At 44.7% G+C, this 23,804-nt stretch overlaps 1 protein-coding gene across 2 annotated transcripts in view; it reads right to left on the bottom strand.

Annotated features, from left to right (window-relative positions):
• Positions 1-22,453, bottom strand: part of LOC119851108 (transmembrane protein 68-like) — a 37,770-nt gene extending 15,317 nt beyond the window's left edge. For both annotated transcript variants that reach the window (XR_005291138.2, XM_038390367.2), the window contains exons 1-4: positions 22,221-22,453; positions 17,627-18,013; positions 6,966-7,130; positions 6-199 (exon numbers count right to left, since the gene is read on the bottom strand). Coding sequence is in view for 1 of the 2 variants with exons in the window: in XM_038390367.2 (XP_038246295.1) it covers positions 6-199; positions 6,966-7,130; positions 17,627-17,942 (675 nt within the window). In the remaining variant the exon portion in view is untranslated. The remainder of the gene's footprint in view (positions 1-5; positions 200-6,965; positions 7,131-17,626; positions 18,014-22,220) is intronic.
• Positions 22,454-23,804: the final 1,351 nt, after the last annotated feature.

The following is a 23,804-nucleotide window of genomic DNA, read 5'->3' as shown; positions in this document are numbered from 1 at the left end:
CTCACCACTTTTGCATCTATGGCCACTTGAGCAAAGCCTTTGCGATTACCCCACAGGAGGTTGTAGTTTTCATCACTAAAGAATGCTTCTCGACTTCCACCTGGTGAGACACCCAATAAGTTGCCTTTCTTCAGAATTTCAACACTTTCATTTCTTCCACTATGCACTGCAGGTAACAGGTTAAAAAGCAGTTGTATTCCTGCAATAAACGTAACCAGTAGAGATCAGTATGGTACATTAGACCTCATTACATAATTATTATTTACACATATTGAAAATAAAACCCATTCAAAAACTCTCCAATACATACATGCCCACCCACCCTTTCAGCAATTTTAAAGTATGTCTACATATTACATATCTGATCAAACTGGAGAGGTCATAGTCATCAGTAATAAATCTGGTATAAATACTCAGATAATTAGGGGTTACAGCTTCAACCCACAGTAGAATGGAAATGTACTTGCACTTTCCAAGCGTGGCAGAGTTCCAGCCTTAATAACTAGCAGTGCCCATTGGAGAACTCGCGTATCTCTTCCTACCCTTCCTTTCCCTGGTTCCTGAACATTCTAGGGGCCAGGTTATAAAAGGGGCATGGTGAGCCACAGCCACCGCAGTTCCTTTCAACACATACAACAACAGACTCTCTGGACGTTTGATACAGATGCTAAAACCCCTCACACAGTTCTTCAGGTGGAGCTAAGGATAGGAGTTAATTTATAGTGCAGTCAGTTAGGACAGTTTAGTTTTAAAGTGAGAATTTTAATGAAGAATTCAAATGGTGGCTCTGAAGAGGAAACCTGGATTCAAACATGTTTCCTGTCTGGAGGTGTTTTCCACATCAGTTGCATGTTCTGGATGCCTTGCTTCCTTTGGGAAGGGATGCCCTTCGTTGAAGTGCTCAATCTGTGTCATGTTTACTCCAAGAGCTAAGAAGGAGAGCCAGCTAACACAGAAGCTGAAAAGACATCAGATACAGGGGATAGGCAGAGACCATCCTCAGTTCTAGGTCCTTTGGGTCAGGATAAATAGAAGCCTTATGGACTTCCATCCATTCTGATGGTACCTTCAACTCCAGCAGCCTCTGCTGTGCTACCTTCAAAAAAAAAAAAGGGAAGAATGTGGCTAAGAAGGTCTCCAAGTCTGTGGATCTGAATCAAGATGAGAGAAATGTGCTTTGGAAATGGCCTCTGTTAGCAGAACCATTCTGAGAATGAGAACTTTATCTATGGCACATAGAAGTTCTGTGAGCAGAGCTAAGACACAGATATGAGACCATTCAGAAACAGTGCATAACCCCATTCCCAGTACTTTGGAACTGACTCTTAAACCTGCAATTTAGGGAGCACAACCACAGCCAGTGAGAACTGCTCTTGGGCAACATTCTGAATCCACCCCCTCTACTCATTATCCCACAGTAATGGCACACATCCATCCTGCTTGAGTCCTCATCACTCTTGGATCCAGCAAAAGATAAACAGCAAATAAGAGGACCTCTTCTCCAATGCTCCCTTCTTTACCTCCAGAGGATAAGAGGAGGAGAGAGGAACAGCTATTTTCATCACTGGTTCTGCCCCTCAAGACACCCTTCAGGTCTCTGAATGTATTATCTCTATGATCAGTTCTACCAGGTCCACCTCAGTCACCTCTATGCTCACCATCAGATACAAGATAGGAATAGATCAGAGGCAGATCAGCAGATACCACCATCCCCTTCTCGACTGCCTGATCGTAACAAGAAATATCACAACCCTAAATTCTTTCAGCATTATGGTCAAGGGTATTAATCAGATCCAATGACTGAATCCTGGCCAGAATGGCATTGACTGTATGAGCCCTATTGCTTGGCTCCATATTACTTGTAACTCATGAGACCACATAAAGGATGTCTATAACTACTGTAGGGGTTTGTGGCCATCTGTCCCCATCAGTCTTGGAGGGATGCCACGTGCCCCACACTACCACATATCTTTAAAGGCAAGACTCATTGGGGAATTAGCAGTATCAGGGCTCTAGCCATTGGGACGGGGCAGAGCAAGAAGCAGTCTCAGGATTCTAGCCCTCTGTGCAGGGAAGAGCACTAAGTAGTCTATTGCCTACCCTCAGGCTCAGGAGGATAGGCAGAAAACACTGGCCTCTTGGCCTAAAGTGAGTAGGCAGCCACCCCAGAGTGAGGCAGCTGCATGGGGTAGGGGGACCCAGGCCCACCCACCCTACTCCACCAGGTCCTAGGCCAGGGTCCTAACAGTGACGGATGGTTCTGCCACTGGTTCAGCGGGGATCTGTCCAAAACACGCTGACCTGAATTCTGCCAACAAAACTGGACTATCATCTGCTGTCCCTCTGCTACTTCCTACTACCCCTTTGGCATGTACCTCTATCTCGTGGGATTCTTGCTTCTCTCCTGAGTACACAGCCAATGGCAGTCCCAGTAGCTCCACCAGGTCCTGGTCTGTCAGTAGTCCTGGTATGTCCTCTGGGTCCTCACCACAGCAGAGCTCCATCTCAGGCATAGGGCTCGGCAGCAGGCAAGCAACGTCTGCTTCCTTTTCCAGCTCTCATGCAACTGAGCTACAGGACCTGCCTTTTAAACTTCCTGTACTGCCCCTCTGCTTCCTGCGGGGTGGGTATGGCTTACCTAGCTCTGCCCACCATGGGATGGAGAGTGGTTCATCTCCATCAGTGTCAGAGGGAGGCCATGCCCCTGTCACTACAACTACCTTTTTTGAATCGGAGGTTCTCTGATCTGACTATGGAAGGTAATTATCACTCTCAATTGCCTTCTGTGACAGCAAACATTTTGTCTGAAGAGGAGGAACATATTCAGATACAAGACATTCAGATCCAGGCCACTGAACACAGACCACTAAACTTCCCCAAAATAATTGCTAGAGCAGAGGCTCTCAAACTGGGGGTCGGGACCCGTGGGGGGTGGTCGCAAGGTTATTATATGGGGCGTCGCAAGCTGTCACAGACCACTAAACTTCCCAAAAATAATTCCTAGAGCATATATTATAGAAAAATACCCAATCTTAATATGAAAATTCTCAGTGATGGAAACTCCATTGCAACACTTGGTAAATTGCTCTAATGGTTAATTATCTTCATTGTTAAAAATTTACACCTTATCTCCAGTGTGAATTTGTCTAGGTTCATCTTCCAGCTGTTGGATTGTATTATACCCCTCTCTGCTAGACTGAAAAGCCCATTATTAAATATTTGTTCCCCATCTAGGTACTTATTGACTATAATCAAGTTACCTCTTAACCTTCTCTTTGTTAAGTTAAATAGATTGAGCTATGAGTCTCTCACTATAAGGCATGTTGGCTAATCCTTTAATCATTCTTGTGGCTCTTCTCTGAACCCTCTCCAATTTATCAACATCCTTCTTGAATTGTGAGCACCAGAACTGGACACAGTACTCCAGCAGCAGTCACAGCAGTGCCAAATACAGAAGTAAAATAGCCTCTCTACTCTTACTCGACATTCCCCTATTTATTCATCCAAGAATCGCATTAGTCCTTTTGGCCAGAGCATCACTCTGGGAAGTCATGTTCAGCAGATTATTCACCATGACCCCCAAATCTTTTTCAGAGTCACTGCTTCCCAGGATGGAGTCTCCCATCCTGTCAGTACAGTCTATATTCTTTATTCCTAGAAGTATACATTTACATTTAGCCATATTAAAACACATGTTGTTTGCTTCTGCCCAGTTTATGAAGTGGTCCTCATTGCTCTCAATCAGTGACCTATCCTCTTCATTATTTACCACTCCTCCAATTTGTGTCATCTGCAAACTTTATCACGGACGATTTTATGTTTTCTTCCAGGTCACTGATAAACATGTTAAATAGTATAGGACCAAGATCCAATCTCTTTGGGACCCCACTGGAAACACACCCACTCAGTGACAATCCCTGTTAACAATTACATTTTAAGACCTATCAATTCACAATCCCTTTCCAAAGTATTTAGAAACATATCTATGTCATCTCCCTCCCTAAAATGAGGAAGTAATTTGGAGTCTATACCACCCACCAGGACAAGTACATGAGGACTAGTTCTTCTTACTGGATAAGGACATTGAAGCTGTTTGTCTTTTTCTCTCTCCTCATGCTGGTACTACTCCTTTTCTTCTCTCTTATACTTTCGCTGTTTCTCCTGGTCTTCTTGCTCTAGCTCCCAGTCTGCTAACTTCTGCATTTCCAAATGCAGTTTGTCCCTTTCCAGCTGCAGATTCTCCTGATCTACTTGTAGTTGACTCCGATCCCAGTTGCAGTGATGCACTCAGACTGGATAGAAAAGAGGTAGTGCCTCTGCCAGTCTCTTACCTGCTTCCCTCCAAGAGCTGGCTCCAAGATTTACCCTGCCAGCTGTACCCTCTGCCAGTGGCTTGGAAGTTCCCTGCAGACCTGAACCATTATTCCTCTTCTGTTCATTAGAATACAGCAAGCAAACCTACTAGCTATGTTTTTATCAGGTCCTCAATGCTGAGCTGCCTTTCTCTACACAGCTCAACCAGGCAATGCTTCTTCAGCTGTTCATAATTCATCATCATCTTCCCCTGCCTCTTTTCACAAAGACTTTCCTGAAAAGATTGAGACTTTTCTCTGTACTTCTCCTTTCTAGGGTACTTACTTCCACTGCTGTGGAAACTTATGCACACTGATACATATCCCACACACATACATATCCCACACACACACACCCACTCTCGAGCTTCCGGTTCCCCAGCCATTGCCTTTGGATTGAGCCACTGGATGGAAACATGCATCTCTCTCCTTTCTGATCAGGTTATTTCCAGGCTGAACCCTTCCTTGTCTTTACTGTAATCACCCCTGACAAAACACTGGCAGCCTAAGCAGGCTTGTTTTGCCTTCTCTTCAGAGATGGTTAACAGTGTACTGTTGCCCCCTTACTAACATTCAGTGGGGGTGTTTTGGTTGGCTAGCTCCCAGTACTAAAAGGGGAAGGGTCTATGGGAAACTAGGACCCTGAGACTGATAATCCCCAGAAACAATGGGGAGAGGCCAATGCTCCAGGTCAGCCTGAATGACAGGGTGGGCAGGCTAATCAGGGAGTCAGGAGGCCAGGGAGGTCCCGTCCTCTGTGTGAGTTGGAATTGCCTGAGTCAGACAGAGTGGGGCCAAGCTAAGGAGAAAGCAGGGGCCTGAGCTAAGCTGGGGAGCAGAGCTGTGCCAGATCCAAAGGGACCAGAAAATCAGCCCAGAGAGAACAGACCCTATCCTGGAGCAGAGCTGCAGCCCCAAAGCCAGAGGCACAGGCCAGAGAGAGCAGACTTGCCCTGGGAGCAGAGCTGCAGCAACCAGAGCCAGAGGGGCCAGAAAAGCAGCCCAGGGAGCTGGAGGCAGAGCAGCAGCAGCAGTGCAGAGACAGAGTGGTGCAGCAGGGGCTGGAGCAGTCTGGAGCTGGGTGCGATGAGCAGCTGGGAAGACCGAGGGGGACCATGGGCAGCAGGCCCAGCACAGGGAGACGCCTCAGGCAAGAGGCTCTGCAGGCCAGGCTTGGATCATAATCCCGACAGGGCGGGGGCGACACTGGGAAGAAAGGTCCTATCACTTAGAGCCTGAGAGTGTGTGGCCACCACCAGAGCAAGTGTCCAAGCAATAGAGTCCCTGCAGCACAGTCAGAGCCTGAGAAGAAGACCTGGGACTTACAAGGAACAGACTGTGAACTGCTCTGACATTCCAGAGACACTGTTTGTGATGTTCCCTGCCACAGAGCGGGTTAATGTGTTTCCTTTAACCTTTCTCATTTTTCCTTATTCTTTTTAAAATTAATTGTTGATTAAATAACTTGCATTTGCTTTAACTTGTATGTAATGGTCAGTGGGTCAGAGAAGTGCCCAGTGCAGAGAGAGTACCCTGGAGTGGGGACACCCTAGCCCCTGTCCTAGGTGACCACAGCAGGGTTGGGGGTCTGCCAGACAGGAGAGTGGAAGGGAGTCCTCAAGGGCAGGGAGGCCACTGGGTAAGGGAAGTGGGAGCGAGGACTCAGATCCTTTCACTAGCCCACTTCACTGGGGTAGTGCAGAAGCCAGGAAAGTTCCCCACAATAGCGGGACTATTCCCCCGCTTGCATAATTACCACTATTAATCTACCAAACATCTCTTTTTAAACAAGCTTGTTTTAGTCTTAACACAAAAGTGATACAGAAAAAACACATTAAAAACAGAAAACGACCTACAGGCGTGCAAATAAGCTTACTGGGGAGATCACTCCAAATCCAATAAGGGCTCTGGCAGGAGCAGTCCTTCAAACCCCACACAGGAGTTTCCCTATGGTTTCAAGTTCATAACACCCTTTGCTCAGAACAGGAACCCAGTCTTTTGGGGCCTAAGTAGGCCAAAGTCCTTCCAACCCTTCCCTAAGGATTGGGACCTTCCGTGGACCACAGATCCTGTCCAACTACTGGATCAGAAAGAAGGCCCTGAGACAGTTTACCACCAGACTATTTAACCAAAAACCCTTTCTTTGTCTCTTGGTCCCTGAAGAATCCAGTTTGAACTAGTTTAGACAAATTTCTCCTGTGGGTGGTGCTTCTCTAGAGATTTTGGAACCTGTGTGACTTTGACTAATCACTCCATATTGCTCTTAGTTCTGGGGGGAGCTATATTTATGCTTACCATGGAAATACACGCAATCCCTGCCCAGCGAGGATACATAAACAATTCATTTAATACAATACATTCCACAGATTTTAAAACTTAATTCAGTAAAGTTCATCTAGGATATTTCACGAGATTATCCTATTTATCACACATCCCATGACTGTGAATATGCAAATGCTTGAAATTATATTATTTTATGTAGGGCATACCTAGAAAGCATTTTGTTTAAGTCTTAATATTTGTAATAATGTATTTATCTGTAACATGGCATGAATTAGAATCTCTGAATTCAAAATATTACTAACTCCCTCATTTATAATAAGAATACTTTACCTGGTAACTTAGCAAAGAAGCGATCAACTGCTGAGTAACAGAGTCTTCCCGTCTGTATATAAAGATTACAGATAAAGTAGCCGTAGTCTAAAGGAATGGCTCCATGGTAATAAACTATAAGCCCTGGTCCTTCTGGAATTTTTTCTGTACCATGAATCTCATAACCTGTCAAGAGTACAAAGTACAATAGTTTCAATACCAACTTTATACCAGTCAAGCTTTGATTTAAAAAAAAAAAAAAACTCCTTACTAGAGCTGTGGAAACTCTTGATGTGGGGAAAACTGCACTAGGAGTAAGTTTTAGCATAACAATTAACTCTTGGATCTGATAGTCAAACATTTCACTTGATAGTCAAAATGTAGTGAGAAAATGGCAACCCTATTCTTGATTTCCTGCATCACTGAACCATGTGTCAGCCCACAGAGGCCTAATGTATTGGTGCAGTCTTGACTCATTGTTCTTATTTTTGTAATTGTGACCATGATTTAAAAGGAGTCAGAAATCAAGGAAAAAAATTCTACTTGTAAATGGCATTTGTGACATACCCAGAGTACAATCTAGAGTGGTGAGTAGCTGTGCCACGCCTGCCCTCATGCCTACTGTTTTGCTGCAGTAGCTTCCCAACAGGAGTGCTCACAAACAGCCTCCAGCATGTAAGTTGCTCCCAGCGATGTATGTGTGAACTTGCAGCCTGCCAGTCACACCTAGGCTTTTGCCTGCCTGAATTAAACTGCCGGGTGATGCCAGCGTACTTCCAGTCCCAGATTTTCCCCAGAAATGTAGGTCTTCTACTGCCCAACCCTTCTCTGGACAATACAGGTTTATAGAAAGTCCATCATTCTATTAACAGAAACGATATGCACAAATAATGTTATTTCAAGTGGAGTTTCCCAAACACTTCAATTCAAACAGTTTAGATAAAACAATAAACAAGTTTATTAACTACAAAGAGATAGATTTTAAGTAAATACAAGGAATAAGGTATAAAAGTCAGAAATGGTTAGAAGAAAAATAAAATGCAGATAGTTCCTAATTTAACAAACTATGTTAAATTCTAAGCAAAGTTCCCACATGTTAACAGTCTTACTGACCAAACTCCTAAGGCCAGGACCCCTTCTTCTGTGTAATGGCTGCTTCCTTTGTTCCTTCTGATACAGTGAATCGATGGACAGAGTGGGTGAGAGAGGAGGTTGGGTGGGGTCCTGTGGGTTGTCTGCCTCCTTCTTTTTTTTATAGTCCTGTCCTCCATTTGAGAAGCATTTTTACCTGGGAGCATTTTGCCGGGCAAACTGTGTAGACAGGAACCCCATACTATTTCTTTGCTAAATTGTAAATTTTCTGTCCATGCCCTTTTTCCTGCCAATGAATAGCCACTTAGCCGGTAATGGCCCATTGACCTTGTTTATACCTGGCTGATGCGTTAGCTTGACCTTTGTTCTGAGAAACTGGTTTGACCTCTCCCCAGACTTGGAACATGTTTCAGTAACATCATACAGTGGAATCTTATAACTTCACATACAATATCAGCACGCATATTTTACCAGGACAATACTGACCAGCAAATTATGAGTTTTCAAATGATACCTCACAAGGCATACTTTGTGCAAAGATTATTATAATAGTGTAAATACATGAGTACAGTCCATCACAGTATTCAATTAAAGATCCAGGCTATTCTCTAATTTGATGAGTTTTTTGTTCATGTCACACTTGGATAATGTGACGCTCTGTATCTCGGGGTAACACCCAGGACTCCCATGTTCATTCTTGTAAAATGACTGTGTGGTATCCAATGCAAAGTTTGTCATATTGGGCGTATTCGGAAGGTTCATGATGCACTGAGCATTGTTGTTATAGTGATGTTATAGTAATTGTTACAATAATGTTATAGGTTATAATTTCATCTATATTGTTTTGAGGCTGAAAATGTATCCTCATGGTTTAAAATAAATCCAGGCAAAAACTCTCCAAGAACAGAGAGGCAGTTCACACCTCATCAGGGAAGGTATGAGACAAACCCAGCCCAGCCTCACAGAAACAAAGGACTCTGGTCTAGGCAGCAACAAAAGGATCTGTTCAAGTGAGTCACCTCCCTTCCTTTGGTCAGTATGGTACTGCAATGAGATAATGCTCACCTGACTCTGAAGGGGGAAGGGGCAAAGCCAAGGGAGAAGAAAGAACAGGATAAAAGGGAGACACATTTGCCATGCTCTTTCGCTCTCTCTCTCCCTTCCACCTACATCTACAGACATCACATCAAGTGACTGAAGCACTGATCAAAGGGGAGAGCCTGGCTGAAGAGCTACCAGCCAGGCTGTGGTGAGAAGCATCCAAGTTTGTAAAGGCATTGAAAGTGTTGCTTTTATTTCATTTGACCAAATCTGACTTGTTATGCTTTGACTTATAATCACTTAAAATCTATCTTCATAGTTAATAAATGTTTATTTATTCTACCTGAAGCAGTGCATTTGGTTTGAAGTGTGTCAGAAACTCCCCTTGAGATAACAAGCCTGGTACATATCAATGTCTTTGTTAAATTGTCGAGCTCATATAAGCTTGCAGCGTCCAGTGGACATAACTAGACACTGCAAGATGGAGGTTCCTAGGGTTGTCTGGGACCAGAGATATTGGCTAGTGTCATTCGATTGCACAATCCAAGGAGCAGCTCACATGCTAGAGGCTGCGCATGAACAGCCCAGAAGTGGGGATTCTCACAGCAGATCAGGGTAAGGCTGGTTCCTAGAGTTAAGGATTGGAGTGACCTAGCAGATCACGGTCCGGATAACACCAGAGGGGAACGTCACAGATAGCTATTAGCAACCAATGAAACTACAGAATGTTGAGCATCAATTCAAATGAATAAGCCTTCTGCTAGTTTTTAGAGCTTTAGCATACACAAATCTGGAAAACTAAAAACAATTCAAACCTAGATGAGACACATATGGATGGGATTAAAAAAAAAAATCACACTCAAGGAAAATCTAAAGTGGGAAAAAAATATATCTAGAACTTGAAAGTGAAATCATTAGTAAAAACAAACCCCCAAAACAGAATATAACCATGAAGCCAATGTTCATTGAAAGGATGTGTCAAAGACTAGAACAGTAGTAAAACAATAGAAAAATCACCACATAATTAGAATGACTATAGGGCTGGAAGTACAAAGAAAGGCCTAATGAACTGAAAAATACCATCTGAAATACCAAATTCAGATGAAGAAGCTGCAGATCTCAAGACTGGTGATTCCTGCCTCTTTCTGGGGACCTTCTGTTTCACAGCTGGATCCAAGGAACAATCAGAAGCTAAACAATGAACTTCAGCTATCACCATCACTGCATCTTTTGGAACCAAAGATGGGCCTGGAATCAAAATGGTTGGAACTGTTGCCAAAGCCAAAGACTTAGATTTGTATCCTGCATTGGGTCTGGTGCCGTCTATCTCCCTAGCTGCCAGAGCTGAAGGTGAAAATCTAGATTTTAGAATCACAGCAGTTCTGTCATACGGGCTGGATCTGATAAATCCGAGGCATGGGATCTGGCACTGCTAACAGTGGCTGATTTGTCCTTAGGCCTCTTTTGCTTGTAACTGTAACAGTCAGAGCCAAAGACATGGACAGCATCACATCCAATTCTAGACTCAAATCCATCCTGCTAGTTTCTGAAGAAGAGACTGGAAACCACCAGGATTTCGAAGCCGTGGAGGCTCTGTTGGAATTGGATGGATCGAGACATCTGATGCATGGGATACAGCACAGCTGGGAGTGGTCATCTTAGCCCCTGACTTTTTCTTGGGACACAAGACTGCTGAAGCCAACCACGGGGCCCTGGGTTCTGACATAGGTAGCTTCAGAGGTAGCACAGGGAACCAAAGCTGGACCTCATGGGGCTCCAATTCCTGGAGCACTTCAACTGTTTTGACTTACTGGAAGCCACAGGAGTCAAGACTGGCCTCTTGGACTTTGGATCCAACAACTGTCCAGATCCAGAGGGATGAGAAGAAGGAGCTATAATTGAGTCTGTCTGTCCTGGCAGACTCTGAGTCTAAAAGTCTGGCAAATAAAACACCTAGAAGGAGAGAAGCCCTCTCTTGAGGTACCACATGTGGTCGTCGGACACAGGGAAGACAGTGGGACATGAAGTGGACCTCTTGAATTCCATCTTCTCCTTCAGTTCTGCCATAACCTGGAACCGAGCTATGCAGTAACTGACTATACCTAGACTAACACCAAGTAGCTACAAGAAAGAACACTTCAGACAGAAAGGACTCCAGATCCAAAGAGACTGGAGCAGTTCACTTCCATCCAGGCATGCAATTTGAAGGAACTGAAGTGGTGAAGAGCTTAGGTCCCCTCACCCCTTATATCCTCACTTTCAAAACATTTGGATATGTTGACAGGGGAGGGAGGGTACGTGAGTGTGCTCTAAGGTACGCTGCTAGGAGAGGGTCCTACTTAGACACCACTAGGCAGAGCAATACCCATAAGTGGGAATATACAGAGCCACTTGAAAAACTCTATAATCTGAGAAATCTTTCATCATGCTGAAGTTTTCTATGCCTCTGATCATCTGCAATAGCCTTCTTGGTACCTCTTCTATACATCCCTCGGCCCGCGCCACTTCCAGCAGCTCCCATTGACCTGGAGCAGTCAACCGCGACCACTGGGAGCCGCGATTGGCTGAACCTGCGGACATGGCAGGTAAACAAACCAGCGTGGCCCACCAGGGGCTTTCCCTGCACAAGCGGCCAAACAAGTTTGGGAACCACTGCTCTGATGATGGAAATGGAGACAATGTTTTACTGAGATCCAAAGAAGTCATTAAAAGCTCTGTCCAAATCATTAAAGCTCTCTCTAGAGATGCTCCAAACAATAAAGTGTCATCAAAGGATGCTTGGATGAGGTTGTTTCTGCTGGTAGGATCTTTATCTGGTGCTGCCTGCTCTGTCTTCTTAGATTCCAGAATTTTGCATAGGAGTTAGCCAAGAAACTGGGAGCAACACAGGCCAAGCTGTATAACAATGCTGGGAGTTGTCTTTGATTGGCTTCCGATGTTTTTTCTGCAGTGGGGGTTCCTAGCTGATGACTTCTTCTGGGGCTGAGGAATGACAGAGGGCAGTTCAGACCATGGCTATGTGTGCAATGGTAGCTCTCAGAGCAAGAGAGGAGGATCCAAACTCTCATTTGTGAGCACACTTTCAAATTTTACAGCCACAAATCAGGAACTCCAAAAAACTTCCTGCTACATCAGCTGAGGTGTATGAAGGAAAAGTTGATCTTTGAAACTGCAGAAAATGTGTAAGCTTCAAGTCCTATTGGACTTGGTATCACTTTAGTAACTCTCACTTGATGGATCTTTGATTTATTTAACCCACGTCTTCTCCAATGATGCTGTAATAGGAGAAAACCTTCTTAGACCCCTGTCATAACCATACAGCTACGGGTAGCCTAGAATTCCTCCTTACTTGTAAGGGGTTAAGAAGCACAAATAACCCGGTTGGCACCTGACCAAAAGGACCAATGGGGAAAGAAGATACTTTCAAATCTGGGAGGGGTAGGGGGGAAGGCTTTGTTTGTGCTCTTTGTTTGGATGTTCTCTTGGGAAGCAGAGAAGCACCAGGTAAGAAAACTCCTTCTCCTATAAACCATCCTAAAGTGAATCTCAATATTGTAGAAAGAGTAAGTAAATAAGGCAGGGCGCATTAGATTACCTTTTGTTTTCAACTTTTGAAAACATCTTCCCTGTGCTAAGAGGGAGGTTTATCCGTATTTTTTGTAACTTTAAAGTTTTGCCTAGAGGGGAATCCTCTGTGTTTTGTAAAGTTACCTTCCATCCTGATTTTACAGAGGTGCTTCTTTTACTTTTTTTTTCTTTATAATAAAGTTCTATTTTTTAAGAATCTGGTTTACCTATTTGGATGGTATATTATTCTCAAGCCTTCCCAGGAAGGAGGTGTAGGGCTTGGGAGGATATTTTGGGGGAATAGGAATTCCAAGTGGTCCTTTCCCTGATTCTTTGTCTAAATCACTTGGTGGTGGCAGCATACCATCCAAGGACAAAGGATTTGTGCCTTGGGGAAGTTTTTACCTAAGCTGGTAGAAATAAGCCTAGGGGGCTTTCATGCGAGTCCCCAGATCTGTACCCTAGAGTTAAGAACGGGGAGGGAACCCTGACATGGTGGCAGAGCAGTGGGATCATTTTGAACCAAAAGCACAGTCAGATTTTAAAAGGACAATTTTTTCCCCCCTTTTGGCTGCTTGGAAAGCAGGGAGGGTTTGTTTGTTTTTCTTTTTGTTTTTTTAAGGATTTTTTTTTAAGCTGTGAGCACCTAAAGTTTTTTTTTTCTGTCTGAGGGCAGGGTAGTTAACTTCCTGCAGGAAAATTCACAAGTTGAAAACAAAATGTAATCTAACATGCCCTGCCTTATTTACTTACTCTTTCTGCAATATTGAGACTCACTTTAGGATGGATTATAGGAGAAGGATTTTTCTGACCTGGTGCTTCTCTGCTTCCCAAGAGAATACCCAAACAAAGAGCACAAACAAAGCCTCTCCCCACCCCCCCCAGATTTGAAAGTATTTTCTTTCCCCGTTGGTCCTTTTGGTCAGGTGCCAACCAGGTTATCTGAGCTTCTTAGCCTAGAATTCCTCCTTACTTGTAAGGGGTTATCCTTAGCTGTATGGTTATGACAATCCCCTTCAAAATGAAGCTATTTGGGAAGGTGTGGAGAAGAGACTTTTGACATGTTCAAGATGGAGTGGATAGAATACACTCATTCAGCCAAATGGGACAATATTCTTTAATGGCTAAGTCATTGAACTTGCCTGGGAGCAGGGGGATCTCTTTTCTTTTGGATGAAAGAGGAAAAGGATGAAAAGATAGGGGTTGATGATGGAGGAGGAAAGGAACCAAAACCCCTCAGCACTGCTGGAAAGGATCTGTTGCTGCTCCCATCAAAGTCGTCGTCTTGGTGGTCAGGTATAGCATTCAGTGATCACTCAGTGCTTAAAGTATTTGAAGGACTATACTAGCCTTGAAGGAACAGGCTGGCGCCTACAACCAAAATTCTCTAGGTGTAATCAAGGAAGTCCCCTGGCCTGGCCTGGCCCTGGACTACTTAAATAGGAAAAAGACTCAGCAGGAGACCAGAAGTCATGGAGGTTTCTCAGGCACCAGGAAACTAGCCTGACTGGGCACAAAGATTTTGTCTGATGCTAATTTTAGGAGCTCTGAATTAAGGCCCTGAGGTAAGGGCCTTATGAACTTTGTTTAAAAGATGGCTTCTTCACTGTGACCTTCTTGAAGAGGACATATCTGTTTTGTTAATTTGTTTTGGCGTCCTCTGGCTTGAATACTTTACATGCTGCTTATAAGAGATCTGGTTTGTTCTGTATCCTGTTCCAGTTGGCTGTGCATAATAAATAATAATAGGTTCAGTACCTGGCCCAGACTGACTGGGACACTCAGCCTATAAAATGAAAAGGAGTACTTGTGGCACCTTAGAGACTAACAAATTTATTAGAGCATAAGCTTTCGTGAGCTATAGCTCACTTGAAGTGAGCTGTAGCTCACGAAAGCTTATGCTCTAATAAATTTGTTAGTCTCTAAGGTGCCACAAGTACTCCTTTTCATTTTGCAAATACAGACTAACACGGCTGCTACTCTGAAATCAGCCTATAAAGACACAGTTCCAATAACATAACATGTAGGCAGTTCACCCCAACTGCCAGTAGAGGATGCAGCCACTTTATACAAATACACATTTTCAAGCAGTGCTTCTCAACCTTTTTGATAACAGGGACTGGCTTCCTAACAGCTTTCCTAAAGTGAGTCAGCGAGATCTCAGGGACCAGTCATTGAAAAACACTGTTCTAGAGGACCTGTTAGCTGCCTCCCAATAATAGGGAGCAGGCAGGATAACGCAACTAAAACAGCCAGAGTAATAGATCCTTAAGTATGAGAAATGCTGTTTGTCAGATTTTATTCCTAATAGACAGCAGGGTTACCTGCTTTCAGAAGTGATATTTGCTTTTAAAAATACAAAGCAAGGCTTTTTAAAAGAAAATTAAGAAAAAAATATGGTTTAAGAACTTAAACTACTAGCAAAATACCCATACCACTTTATCTTTAAACAAGTACTTTGTGTAAATTTAGAGATCAGTCAAGGATCTGTCAAAAGCTGGTTGGTTTAACAAAACATGGTCTATTAATAAAAGAAATATGCCAAATATGGGTATATTCTGGAGCAGTTTCTTTAGATAGGAATTGCCTAATAAAGGAATGCACTCCAAGCTGGAAGTTTTTCTTGTTTTAACATGCCAAGAGTAGGTTCAGAGTCCTGCATTTCTCCTGCAAGAGCTGACAGTGACACAACAAGAGTTCTTTAAATATTTCAGTTCCCTTTTCTGCTTTAGGTGTTTGCAATGTTATGAACACTTGCAACAACAACAAAAAATACCCAACACTGAGCAGAGGTCCTGACAAGTAAATGAAATAAGAAATGATTTTTCAACTGTTATTTTACAGTGTATTTGTGTATATATATTTTATTTATAGATTTAGGATCTTAACTATTTCCTTTTATTTTTTTAAAAAAAAGCATCTCAGTTCATCCTAAAGAGTCTTTTTAGACTAAAATTACAATGTAAAAGTAGCATCTTACTCACCAACTAAAACTAGAAAAAAGGAATAAGTGGCTTTTCCATCTATTTGTACAGAATCTAAGTGCTGGCTTCCCCCCCGCGCAGGGTCCCAGAGCCCAGGCTTCAGCCCGAATCCGAGTGTCTACACTGCAATTAAACAGCCACTAAGCCCAAGCCCAAGTGTTGATGCCTGTGAGTCTTGTTTTTACCCCTCAAAACTAATGTGTGTCTGGAAATTCTTGGAAGCTTCAACACTCACCTCTCACCCACACCAAAACCTGTGCACTTTGAGCAGCAAGTAGTAGGATAAATAGTCCCTCCAAACCATACAGGAGAGGAATTATTAAAAATTCCGTTTCAGATGTGATGCATTGGTCTTTTGTGCTGCCATATTGTATCTCAAACTTACATCCAAAATATGCTGCCCACTTTCACTCCCAAGCAGGGTCCAGTGTATTCCCTGATTAGAGAATCTGATGCAGAATTTACTCCTTGTCACATAATTGTGCTCCAGAATCTCAGCGCTCTCTTGTTTAATTGCTTGTAGCCTTTATGTTTGCAGAGATAACCTTGACAATGCGAAGTGAGTAAATCAATGCAGTAATGTCTTCCTGAGTCTACAGAGAGTCTGAAACAATACCCGTAAGAGGTATTCTCTCCTCATCCCTGCTCTGCTCATCTAAATCAGGGCCCCATGCACTCTGTCTCCTTCTATCCCCAGGAGTGGAAGGAGACAGAAGTGTAGGATGGGGGGCTGAGCTGCCAAGGCACAACGAAGCCAGCTATGTGCGCCACTTTCCCTGATACACACTGGGGGTGGGAGAGGGACATTCTTACTCAGACTGCCTTGCCAACCTTGTAGGAGACAAAATCCTGGGAATCAAGCTGGGTCACTTGGCCCTGGTCTACACGAGGGGGGACAAGGGGGGGGAGGGTCGACCTAAGATACGCAATTTCAGCTACGCGAATAGCATAGTTGAAGTCGGTGTATCTGACCATGAGGACAGCAGCGAGTCGACCACTACCGCTCCCCTGTCGACTCCGCTTCTACCTCTCGCGTCCTAGAGTTCCGGAGTCGACGGGGAGCAAGTTCGGGGATTGATCACTACCTGCCAATCTGGCGGGTACTGAAGACTTGCCCTTGGACAGCAGGGGAAGACATGGAGAATGAAGAGCATTTTCTAGTAGTGAATAAGTTATTAATACTGGCACCAAATTTAGGGTCTGCCACTGCAGAATTTAGTTCCAATGCACCTATTGCAGGCCTTGAAATTGTATATTGGATGCCTACTAGCCAGAGATAAATATAAACAACTAACTAAATCCCTGCATGTGAGATGCAGAAGCAAGATGTTACTGAGAAGGCCAGACCCCCTAATCCCAGGCTGTTGGGAAAGGGGAGGATGCAGAATTTTCTGCTAGGATGCTGACCATAGTCTCTGTTTGTGGGTTTCATCTTTTATATCAACCTCTAGATAGGGGAAGTCATAGAAATTTAAAACTTTCTGTATCAGGGGAGTTTTTCAGGCTCTGTATCTACTGCATTAACTTCATCCACTATGCCTATGATTCTAATTTAAGCAAAAAACCCACAATCCATCATGTGCCTAGCAGTTCTAATATTTATAAACCCACACCAGTACTTATGTTCCTTTTCTACAGTAGACTTTTTCTTAATAATTTCCCACCACTGCTACGAGAAGGGGGGGTCACATAAACAATAAGTATATTTTTCCATAGAAGTAAAGTGTAGACTCATCCAGGGAGTAACAAACAGCATCAGCTGATAAAAGCTTTTGTTACTACCAACTTAGGCTGGATAAGAACCAATGGCCTCGCTGAAAGCCTCCATCATTCTTATTATCTATGACGACTCAAACTGCCCAGGAAATGTCAACACATTCTCATATCTATCAGTGATATCACCCATCTGAGTGTAAGTATAGTTCAGGATACTAGTTTTTAATAATCAAATGATAGCGTCTCACAACACAATAGTGTTCAGAGAGAAAAATATCTTACCGTGCCACAGTTTTCCACACATACTAAGTATGGATGTCACCATGAACCTTCCGTTGTCCCATGACTTACTGGAGAAATCCTCATCTAGGCCATTCTTTCTCTTGTAAATGTGCAGAAGAAGATTTAAAAAACAACTAACGCTCATGAAAATTAAAAGAGGTGCAAAGAATATTATGTTTAACACCCAGAAGCCGAAGCCAATATAGTATAAATAGTGGTACTCCACACCAGTCCATTGTTCTAATATGTAAGTCAGCCAGGTCGAACTCATCACCGATTCCTGCCATGAAGTAAGGGATTCACTTTTACTTAACATCTTCTGTTAAAAATATTAGGCAAACGGAGTCAAACTCTCTTTGTAATCAAAGCAGCTTCTTAATCTTGCCCCTAGAAAGAGAGAAAACACTGTTCATTTATTCCGACTACTACCAGAGAAGTTGCAGACATGCTTTCATTGTATTTAAATGATGTTCTTAATATCCTATTTTTCTCATGTGAAGTAGGACTTTGATAGAACTATTTATAAACACAGTGCAGTAGTGCCAGAGGAAAATCAGCAGAAGAAGGGACTGACCACAGCCGAGGAATCCTGGCAGTGGCCAGTGATGGACTGAAGTGTCATGGAAGACCCATGGCAAGGGCGTAAGGAGCAACATTGATGGGCATTAGGTGATGGTTAGAGAGAGGGAGCGCTGAAAGAACAGACCTGAGACGCAAGAGTTTTTATTCAGAACAAGATTCAGTGAGTGGTCATCTTGGTGGGCAAAAGAGCTGTTCCAGGGCTGACGATCAAATGAGGAGGGGAGGATAAGGAAATGAAGCTGAGGAGGCAGCAACTAATGGGTCAGAGGAGACATGGACACGGAAAGTATATTCAAAGAGTCTGAAGGAGGAGTGCATCGAGGCAGAGGGAAAACTAGCAATCAGAGAGGAAGGTGGTCAAGGTACCAAAATAAGGAACCTGCTCCTTCCTAGATGGTCCTCTCTCCACTTGCTTCTCTCCCTCCCACCGGAAGCCATTATGAAACCTTAACTATACTGCTTGGTGCTGCTATAATAAAAGGAAATAAATATCAGCGCCAATACAGCTATCTTTGAGTCTTTGCTTAACACATCAACTTTCAGTGGTATCAGGTTGTTCCTACAATTGTTTTAGGTATTGTGAGGACCGATTAGCAAATTTTTGCAAAGGACTTTAATATGAAGTGGTACTAAAAAAAATAACACCCTAGATTCAGAGCCATGCCCTGTATTATAGTAATTATCACAACAAAAGGTAGCTAATTTCCCAAATACTTTACTCTCCTTCTCCTGTGTCAGCAGTAGTACTATCCAAAATTCAATACACCGATAACACACAAGAATAGGATAAATAACAAGGTGGCTTGCAGCTGCATTTCAAGAAAACACCTCTGATTGTGCAGACAGATTAGAACCCCAGGTGTTTATGGTTTACTAAGGTGGGGCTGGCAGTATCACCTATGACACTTCCTATGATAAAACCCTCTTTTAGGTTGTTTATAACTTTGCCAGACTTAAAAGGTTTGGGATGAAATTTTCCATGCCAGGTATCTGCCTCAGGCTAAATTGTTCTGGGAAAATCTCAGCCAATACAACTGCAGAATGAGGTCGGGGAAGATGTTTTTCCCATAAAAAAAATATTCTGGTGATCCAATCCCCTCCGTGCTTTGGAGCTAGGGATTACAATTTGGCAGGGTGCAGCCTTTGTGTCAATACGGTGCCTTTTGCTGTCCCCATTAAAATCCACCCAAATTTGGTGAAGTTATAAGCCTTTGAAAAATCATAGTTCATCCATGCTCAGTAGAGCCTTCAAGTTTACGAGCCAAACTCCTCTAATATAATATCTGCACTAAGCATGTTCCAGTATATGGCTGAGCAGGACTCCCCCTGCAATTTTGGACTGGTAATATTTAATAGTCTCGTCATAGGAAATATTTCTAAAATTAAGACTACAGGAAAGCGAATACTCAATGGTCAGAAGCTTCTACAAATGCTGAAGCTAATGACTGAAAGATAAATAAGCCAAATAAACCGATATAAAAGTAAAACTCCCACAACTCTTAAATTGGAAACCTGCCATCGTATTTGACAAATATCCTTACATGGACACTGTCAACTTTAAATAAAATCAATTTTAAAAATAGTGAGTTTGAAATAAGAAAAGCAGTACTTGTGGCACCTTACAGACTAACAAATTTATTAGAGCATAAGCTTTCGTGTGAGCTACAGAAGTGAGCTGTAGCTCACGAAAGCTTATGCTCTAATAAATTTGTTAGTCTCTAAGGTGCCACAAGTACTCCTTTTCTTTTTGAGAATACAGACTAACACGGCTGCTACTCTGAAACCTGAGTTTGAAATAGTTTCAGCTCCTAGCTGTGCCCCTGAACCACATTTTACTCTTTAATTATATTTTCTTCCCTTTGCTCCATGGAAAACCCAATCAAGAGAACCTGAGTGGCTGCACACGGGAACTGGTAAATGGTCTATATGTAAGCAGGGGAATAGTCCTGCTATTGTGGAGAACTTTCCTGGCTTCTGCACTACCCCAGTGAAGCGGGCTAGCGAAAGGATCTGAGTCCTCGCTCCCACTTCCTTTACCCAGTGGCCTCCCTGCCCTTGAGGACTCCTCTTCCACTCTCCTGTCTGGCAGACTCCCAACTCTGCTGTGGTCACCTAGGACAGGGGCTAGGGTGTCCCCACTCCGAGGTACTCTCTCTGCACTGGGCACTTCTCTGACCCACTGACCATTACATACAAGTTAAAGCAAATGCAAGTTATTTAATCAACAATTAATTTTAAAAAGAAAAAGGGAAAATGGGAAAGGTTAAAGGAAACACATTAACCTGCTCTGTGGCAGGGAACATCACAAACAGTGTCTCTGGAATGACAGGGCAGTTCACAGTCTGTTTCTTGTAGGTCCCAGGCCTTCTTCTCAGGCCCTGGCTGTGCTGCAGGGATGCTGTGGGTTGGACACTTGCTCTGGTGGTGGCCACATGCTCTCAGGCTCTAAGTGGTAGGACCCTTCTTCCCAGTGTCGCCCCCGCCCTGTCAGGGTTACGATCCAAGCCTGGCCTGCAGAGCCTCTTGGCTGAGGCGTCTCCCTGTGCTGGGCCTGCTGCCCACAGGGCCTGCTGTCCCCCAGCTGCTAACCGCACTCAGCTCTGGACTGCTCCAGCCCCAGCTGCACCACTCTGTCTCTGCACTGCTGAAGCTGCTCTGCCTCCAGCTCCCTGGTTCTTTGGCCCCTCTGGCTCTGGTTGCTGCAGCTCTGCTCCAGACAGATCTGCTCTGCAGGCTGCTTCTGTGACTCTGCTCCCAGCACTGACCTGCTTCCTGGGCTGCTTTTCTGGCCCCTCTGGCTCTGGTTGCTGCAGCTCTGCTCCCAGGGCAAGTCTGCTCTCTCTGGGCCGTGCCTCTGGCTTTGGGGCTGCAGCTCTGCTCCCAGCACAGGGTCTGCTCTCTCTGGCCTGTGCCTCTTGCTTTGGGGCTGCAGCTCTGCTCCGGGACAGGGTCTGCTCTCTCTGGCCTGCTTTTCTGGTCCTTTGGATCTGGCACAGCTCTGCTCCCCAGCTTAGCTTGGGCCCTGCTTTCTCCTTAGCTTGGCCCCACTCTGTCTGACCCAGGCAAATCCAGCTCACATGGAGGACGGCACCTCCCTGGCCTCCTGACTCGCCTGCCCGCCCTGTCATTCAGGCTGACCTGGAGCATTGGCCTCTCCCCATTGTTCCTGGGGACTATCAGTCTCAAGGTCCTGGTTTCCCATAGACTCTTTCCCTTTTAGTACTGGGAGCTAGCCAACCAAATACCCCCACTGAATGTTAGTAAGGGGGCAACAGTCCCCTTACATATACACAGCATGCAACCATGTGAACATAGCAATTGCCAGAGGAGCCAGCGTTTAATTTGGTCCAGTGTTCTGTCTCTGTCAGTGGCCGTTACAAGATGCAAGAAACGCTGCACTGGGCATTTATGAAATACCTGCTCCTATTCTGTTCTCTTTATACTCTACACAGAACACCCATCATTCCGGTAATCTAAAACCCACCAATTAGAAGTCAGTTAATTCCTGAAAATAAGAGTTGATCACTTCCACTTTTCTTAAATATTACCTCCCTTCCTGCAGATGTTCCCTGAATCCATATAAACGTCTAACTTGTGTGTGTGTGTGTCCGTGTTGAGAGGAGCTTAGCAAACCATCGCCTCTTCTGCCTCCAGCTCTAACAGTCCCAAGCTTCCCACCCTCTCTTCCTACACAAGCTTTCCCCGGCTTCTCAGCCTCATTTTTGTTTGCCGCCCCTGGCTGAGCCCCCTCTGGTGTGTCAAATGCACAAACTAAACTAAAGGAACCGCTGTAGTCGCGCGAGCCGCCCCGCGGCGCAGGGCACAAGGCGCAGGGAGGCGCCGGCGCAGGGCAGAGGCTGCGCCGCGGCCCGGGGAACGGGAAGGCGGCGGCTGCTCCGCGGGCCGCTGTCACGCTGCGTGGGGCGCGCTCGCCTCAGTGGAGCGGCCGCCGCGTGGAGCCCGCCCGTCCCCACACGTGCCCCCCCCGCGCTCAAGGATTCCTGCGGCTCACCTGGCTCCGGCTCTGAGCTCCGCGCTCCGCTTTGTCTCCAGCGCCGCTGGGTCCCGGCCAGGGTGAGCAGGGCGCGGGGGCGGCCCCCGGCAGAAGGGCTGGTGCCAGCTCCGGCTGCTTGTGAAAAGCGCCCAGAGGCACAAGCGGGGGCCCGCCCCATCGTGGGCCCTGCCCTCCTAGGCCTTGGGAGCGAGCAAGTGCTTCCCCCCGCCCCCGCATGAAGCGGAGCGGGGTCTGAGCGCGGGAATCCCCTGATCTCTGCCGCTCCCATGAACTGGGCCCTCCCCCTAGGAAGCAGAAAAGGGGCTTCTGCCCCCTTACACTCATTGCTCCCCTCCATGAACTGGGAAAGGGGGCTGAACTTCCCTGAACCCTGTGCACGCACACACTCCCCACCCCACCCCACCCCACACACGCATGAACCAGGAAAGGGGCCACAGCCCCACATCCACTGTGCTACCTGGTGCATGAGCTGAGGAAATGGTTTTCCCCAGCAGCGCAGGAGTCTACATAGTTGGATCACACCTGACTCTTTTTAGGGGACTTTCTGGTGACACCGGAGTAGGGCCCTATTTTGCAACATGGCTCTGTATTCACGGGGGCCTAAATAAGCAAAGGGGACATCAAGCTACTGTTCTCTCAGCAACCTGTATTATTATCACCTCATGTACAAAAATCTTGACTAAAGGGTTAGGAATCATGCGACTGACTTAAAAATAATGAGAGTTTAAACACTAAATGTTTTGGGAACGTTTTATTTGCCTTTTGGTGTTTGAGATTTCAGGGAATGTCTAGGTCACCTTGTTAGGGTTTTCTCTGCAACCCTAGGGGTTAGAGACTTACTGTTTTTAAAAAATGAAAACAGACTCTCAGTCACAGGAGTCCAGGAACAGGGGCTTTAAGAAAAACACAAAATACTGTGTGACCTGTATGATCAACTAGGTGGGCTGTTACACAGTGCTATCAGTTTCCAAATAAGGAAGCCCTTACAACAAACTTCCTAAGCAGTAAGAATTTCACACCTCACCTTATGAGCTACTTAACACAACCTATAGCAAAAAATACCATAAGTGAAAAGAAGTCTGTTTTGTTAGAATGCTTATAAGGTAGTCTTGTAATTTAATTTATTAGAAGTGTATTCTGAATTGTGTTTATGATGTTCTACTTTGCCTCAAGCACTTTTGCCGGGAGGTGAGGTGGTGAATTGTAAGTTCAATTTTTATTGCACTCAGAGATCTTGGATAAATCAGATCATAGAATGCTGTTATAGAGTGTTGGCTTGTTTTAAACAACCATCATGTAAATAGCACTGTTCTGCCCTCTCAGCATTTAGACACAGAATGAGTGTCAAAACTGAACTAATAGGGGAACAGATTAAACTAAAGGAGTAGCAAGTACATTTTCCTGTTTCTTCTGGGTCCTTGTGGACACTGGGAACTCCCCCAGAGCAGTACTCACAGCAGGGCCATGACAAGATTTGTTGGTACAGACTCATGATGAGCTACTTGTCAGAAGCACACAGAAGCACCCCTCCAAGTGCAAAATCCACAGATGCTTGTATATGTACCTATGGTGTCTAGTGAA

The sequence above is a fragment of the Dermochelys coriacea genome, chromosome 2, assembly GCF_009764565.3.
Source record: "Dermochelys coriacea isolate rDerCor1 chromosome 2, rDerCor1.pri.v4, whole genome shotgun sequence".
In the NCBI taxonomy this organism is placed as follows: Eukaryota; Metazoa; Chordata; order Testudines; family Dermochelyidae; genus Dermochelys; species Dermochelys coriacea.
The sequence above is the reverse complement of the archived record's forward strand: the minus strand, read 5'-3'. Positions and strand labels throughout refer to the sequence as shown.